Raw genomic sequence first — 6,000 nt, forward strand, 5'->3', positions numbered from 1 at the left:
ATGCAGATACTTAACTTTTCTTAGCAAAAATTAAAAGAGGTGAACTTCCAAGGTTCAAAAACTTCTCATTACAGAAGGCTGTGGGTGAGGCCAGTTGTTTCTTTTTTTAGATTGGAGATGAAAGAACCAATAGGGTCAATATTGCCAAAAAAGGCATAATCCTTTTCAAAAGCTCTGAAAGAACAACTAGCTTAGTTACCATGGGTCAGTAATTTACTTGAAAAGTGGATATAAGAGATTTGAAGTCAGGAAACCTCAGTTCCATAATATCATTTTCCAAATGAATTCAGCATTTCTCTCAAGTTAGTTATTCTGGAAATAAAAACCTTTCATCTTGAAATGACTGATAAAGCAATGACAGTGCCTGCTTTCCCAACACCACTTTATTTGCATGAAGAGGTAGTTTCAGTGCAGAGAGAGAGTGGAGGTGAGACTGTTCCTCGCTTTCCAGAGTCTGTTCCTTGGGCCAAACTTGTCAGCACGGCTTCTGATTATGAAGCTGATTGCACAGTGTTCACATTTATAAAATGTTTTAACAGACCTCCCCAGTTCTTTTCATAGGGGCACTTTTAGAGCATGACAGACTATCTTGTCCCTTAATTGCACAGAAATTTGTCATGGAGATTTAACAGACAGGAAAGACGCGGAAATTGTAGAGGAGAAAAGTTTGCAACTTTTTTTCTCTCCCTCGCCCTCCAGAGTAATGAAACTTTTAATTTAGCCTTTCCCCTGAGGGCCTGGCTTTTCTTCTTGGGTTTCCAGAGAAGTGTTGGCAGATGGCTCTGACCTGTTGTTTTTGTAGCTGTTCACTAACTGCTTGCTGCTGCTATTCACTGCCATTGAGACCAGATTCACAGGACTTTTTCTCTGAGATTTCATGACCAGTGTTTACTTACACCTGAAATAATTCAACAGTAATCTTTCCCCACTTTTTGTGGGAGAGGCAATTGTGTGAGGATTATAGACATTTGCACTGTATTGGAAATACAGGAAATTAGCATAAACTGAAATCTCAAGAGCAGATCTGTGTCCTAACATCAGTTTCACCTGGTATTATTATCATGGTATAATGGTATTATTATTATAAAGAGCTGGGCCTAAGACAACACAGTACATGAAGGAGCAAATTCATCTGAGTGCTGTTTTTATCCCTGCACTGCATTATAGTTAGTTAGCTGGACTGTAGCATAACCCTATGGAAATGATGGATCTAACTGAAAAGAGGTGAAAAAGGGATGGGGAGAGGCTGAACTTTGCAAGCTGATTTTATCTGCACAAAAGGAAAATTGACAGCTAATGCAAATTATTGTCTATCCTTTGACATCAATAGAGCAATGACAATTTTTATTGATACAGATCTGCCCTGAGGGTCAAGTTCTATCCAACAGTACATAAATATGAAGTGGGTAGGGACATGTTTTATATCTAAATGATGATTAGCTAACTGTGGAAATAATGATCCTGCAGATTGAGTCTACAGTGATGCCATACCTCCAAGTTCTTTCTGAGTTCAGAGAAGGAGTGCGACAAATCGCCAGAGAGAAGAAAGGTGAGAGTTCACTTTTTCCTGTACTGTTTTCCTGTACTGAGACTTGCAGGTCATAGGAACCAAACTGGGGGAGAGGATGGAGGTGTGAGTGTGAGGCAGCTGACAGTCTCTCCTTGCTTAGGGAATAAAAGTAAGGCATCTTTGAATTTGAATTTTTGGATCTCTGCTGCCTCCCTCTTTAATTTGGGACTCTTTTACAGGCTACTAAGCTAATTTTAATTTCCTAAAGAATCTAAAAGTTCTGGAATGACGAGGTGTAGCTGCTGTTTTTCTAGGTTAGGGCACTCCTGCTTTCTAGATATGAAAGTACTCATGATCTCCTCCCCTGGGAGTTTGCATTCTCTTAAAAGTGTAGATTGCTACACAATAATAGTGTCTGCGTTTAAATAGCCCAAGATGTTCACTGTTATTTGTTAGCATAGTTAGAATCGTAGCTCCCCTGATGGTAATTGGAGTGCTCTCTTTGGAGAATTCATCTGGGAGTTTGCTAGAAGTTGTTTCAGGTGCTTTTTTTAATCCCTCTGAAAAGCTTTGATCATGCTGTGTGTGTTGGCAGCAGAACTATAGAGTGTTAAAAAGGTTGTTCCATTAAGCTTTCTTTGATTTTACTGGTATTTCCTAATGGAAGAGCTCCACTGTTTTTTTTGCTGTTCCCTGTGGAATTTTGCATGTCTTCAATATGTGTTTAATTCTTGTTTTCTTAAAACTTTGACACTGGGATTTGTACTTGAAGGCAAAACAGGGCATTTTAAATTTTTTTACATATAAGTAACCCATATATTACATAGATGCATAAAATTACTTGTAGTGTCTGGTAACCTATTCAGCTGGAAAAGACTCTGGACTCTCATTCTGCTACTGTTTGGAGTCCTGAAGCTAATAAGTTTACATTAAAAGCACAAAACTGTATTTCCTAATGTGGCTACTCTGCTATTATTGTCAGACTCTTATAGGCCTAATTGATGCTGAGAAATAGGCTTATTAGTAAATAAGTAAATATTTTCTGTAACTTGAATTAATTCAAGAGGTTCGTATATATATCCTCAGCCAAAAAATGTGAGCTTTAGTCTTTTGGTATTTAACATAAATACTTGTTTTATATGAAGCTTCTTTTTTCCTTGCTTTCTGATGGTTGAGCTAAATTGATCCTTGCTTTTAGCAGTGGTAAGGTTTAAATATCATGGGGCTTCTTGTAGATCTTTTTTAGAATGCACTTGGCTCTAGACTGTTTACTGGCACTTGAATTTCCTGCTTGGAAGGCAGTGATTTTTTGCCTGGAATATACTGGACAGTAAGAATTAAACTGGATCTAGTTGCTGCTTGATTGGGGCATACAGCACTCTGCAATTTGACCAGGGAGGCACGTTTCTTTTAAACTATTTGATATATGGAAGCTGAGTGGTGGTTGGCAGGACCTGCCCTGACATGCTACAGATTTGTTTCCCTTTACCCATTAAATTCTTGCCTGCAGGAAGCATTAAATTACTGTAAAAGTTGTTCTGATTAGTGGCTGGGGATATTGCCTCTGCATGGCTCTAGGCAAAGGGAGTTTCCCCATCACAGCCTGTGCTGGCAGGGTTGTGTTAAATATTAGTTAAAATAATCTGTATTGCTTTAAGTATTCTCAGAGGTTAAATAAAAAGTATGTGGCTCTGTAAAACCTGCAGAGTATTACAAATGTCCCCATCCATATACATGTACTTTGAAAATGTACCTACAAAACATTTCACAGAATAGCCATTTTTAAGGCTGTGTTTTTTAGTAAGAATCAAAATATATATACTCTGCAAAAATGTTACCATCATCCAGAATGGGTAGCATTCAAACACATTAGTAAAATAAATTGCCTATTTTATAAGGTTATTACTTTTCAAACTGGACATCTGCACTGATCATTTGCATCTGAGTCTTAATTTATGAACCTACCTAGCAATGATGGTCAACAGACAAAGCAAAACACTGTGCTGGCTGCACAGGGGAAAGAAATGCAGAAAACCTCTGCCAAATGTGTCAATGACTGGTTGGTCAGAGCATCTCTGTCTTGCACATCCTGACATTTCACTTGGGTAGCTGACCAACTAAAGACTCCTGTATACTTGTCTCTGCAAGGATGCACAGTGGAGATGATCTGTGGCCCAGTGCAGCTCCCAATGCTTGGGAAGAATTCTTATTAGCAACATATTGTTATTCAGATATTTAAACAAGAGCAAGTCCTTCAGGTTTTGATTACCAGCCTCAGGAGACCTGCTTAAATTGACTACCCCATGGTAAAGGTGTCCATGTCTGAACTCTGCCTGCATCTTCATTTCCTGCCAGTGGTGCTGGTGGCATATGGCATCTTGTTCTAAGCTGCTTCTAGGACACAGTGCCCTCTGCACCTTCTGCCCTCTTCCAAATATGTCATTAGCTGGCCAGAATTGGGACAAGCTCTCTCATTGTAGCATTGCCTGTTCTTGTCTTTTGCTGCCAGTCTTTACATTCAGCATTCTCCAGATGCTTTTCAAGCTCTCTTTTTCCTCCCCATCACAGTGTTCCCATTCACAACATCTCAACATCTGTTTCACATCTGATACTCTTTGGCTTGAAATTCACAGAATATATGAAGAGATGTCTGGGAAATAGTCACAGGCCAAAGGAGTGCCCATCTGCTGGGATGTTCATGGGCACTGGTGATAAGGCATTTTCCTGCTGGTTTCCTGGTCACTGTCCTCAGTGAGACTAGCCTCCTAGTGTCTTGAGGCAGCCCATAAACAACACCCTTCCCAATCCTAAACATCTTTGCTCTGGAGGTACCACATGCAAAGAGCAGGCACATTTCAGCCTTAAGAAGCACCATGCTGATTCCTTTGGATGACAGGGTTGATCAGAGGATGTGTCCTCTCATAAATAATATGTTTCATTATACATTTCTCATTGGTGGATTTCTTCTTCTTCAGCTTCCAATTATTCTTGATTTTAGATAAATAAACATCTGTAATTGTGCAGATGCTGTTTTAGTGAATAAGCAGTAGGTGTTTCTGATATGATATGTCTTGATATGATATGTGTAATTCCTTTGCCTAGGTTAGAGCCAACACCTTTTAGTGTCAACAGCCAGTGAGGCAATCTTACCCCTGGTTTATCTTAATGGCTTATTTAGAGTTGCATCAAACATGACTGTGGTTCACTGTGTGTAACTGCTCTGGATCAGGAGAAACAACAACTCTTTTTATGGCAGACAAAAGAGGTTCTGTACACTGCAGTGGTTTCCTATGCAAAGAGAGAGCCACAGAACACAACCATGCACTGAAACAGGGTGTTCCTTTTTATACTTTTAGGATAGTCAGTGCTCTGTTCACTTCCAGCTCTCTGAGAATTGTGGAAGAGATGAAGGCTCAGGGATGGTACTTGTATCTAGCAGAATGTGCAGTGGTTAAGAAACTGCCTGGATGGAAACTTCCACTGCCTGAAATAATACCTTTGAGACCCTGAGTACTTCTTAGGTTTAACCAGCTAAGAATTGCTGAAAGGGAGAACACTTGTTTATTACAAGCACATCTAACCCAAGTATCTGTCTTGTCACACTTGGTTAAGTGTTCCTCCCAAATATCAGACTGCCTATAAAAAATGCCACTGAATTCACAACAACATTCTGGGTCTCCTTGATGCATTTAGTTCCTCTTAACTGTTCTGCTGCTTCTCAGCTGATACAATTTCTCATCCAAAAAATTACCTGTATGAAGATTTGTTTTCCCCTTAAGAGCTGATAGCATATATTTCAGCTAAATCTTAAGTTCTTAACCATTTGCTGTCTTCAATGGTTCTTTGATAAGTTTGCAAGGGAAAAAAATATTAGCCATGATGTCCTGATAACCATGCAGAAAGGCAAACCAAAATTCTCCATTCTGCTGCAACTAGATTGTTTGAAATAAAAAGAGGATGTTGGGATTACAGTTCCTCTGACAAATGTGTGTGTAGTTATCAAATCAACAAAGTCATAGTCCTTCAAAGGGCACTGTTAGGTTTAGCACAGGATATGTTAATTTGTGGTTTTTCTAAAATTAGGTTTTTAACCTTTCTTATTGCACATCCTCCAGCAACCATTAGGATCTTCCTGAGTCATGTACCCTTCCACCATATCCTGGCAGAACTTCTGCATCATTTCTGAATTGCCTTGGATTTTCTTTCTGTTCCCCTTCAGGAACAGTGAGGATATCTTAGAAGAAATTTGTGATTTTCAAGTCCCTGCAAAGAAACATGCTGCTTCTCTGTGTAGCTGAAATAAGGCAGGATTTACTTTAGTTATCACTTTAAAGACCTTTCTCTCTGTGTGTGAGAGAGTGGCAATTTCTTAATTGCACTGAAGTAACTATGTAGCTGCATAAAAGTGTACCTCGGCGACATCTGACTTCCCTAAAAGCATTTTTCATGCTCTGTAGTAACTGAAGTGCTGCAGTTGAGTGACGATCTTC

The 6,000-nt window shown here is 39.3% G+C and overlaps 1 protein-coding gene across 1 annotated transcript in view; it reads left to right on the forward strand.

The window, feature by feature from the left end:
- The window catches only part of CARS (cysteinyl-tRNA synthetase), a 29,945-nt gene that overhangs the window by 17,948 nt on the left and 5,997 nt on the right, over positions 1–6,000 (forward strand). The window contains 2 exon segments of the mRNA XM_017726613.1: positions 1,468–1,549; positions 5,968–5,997. Coding sequence (XP_017582102.1) covers positions 1,468–1,549; positions 5,968–5,997 — 112 coding nt within the window.

Source organism: Corvus brachyrhynchos, unplaced genomic scaffold (assembly GCF_000691975.1).
Source record: "Corvus brachyrhynchos isolate BGI_N302 unplaced genomic scaffold, ASM69197v1 scaffold62, whole genome shotgun sequence".
Classification (NCBI taxonomy): domain Eukaryota; kingdom Metazoa; phylum Chordata; class Aves; order Passeriformes; family Corvidae; genus Corvus; species Corvus brachyrhynchos.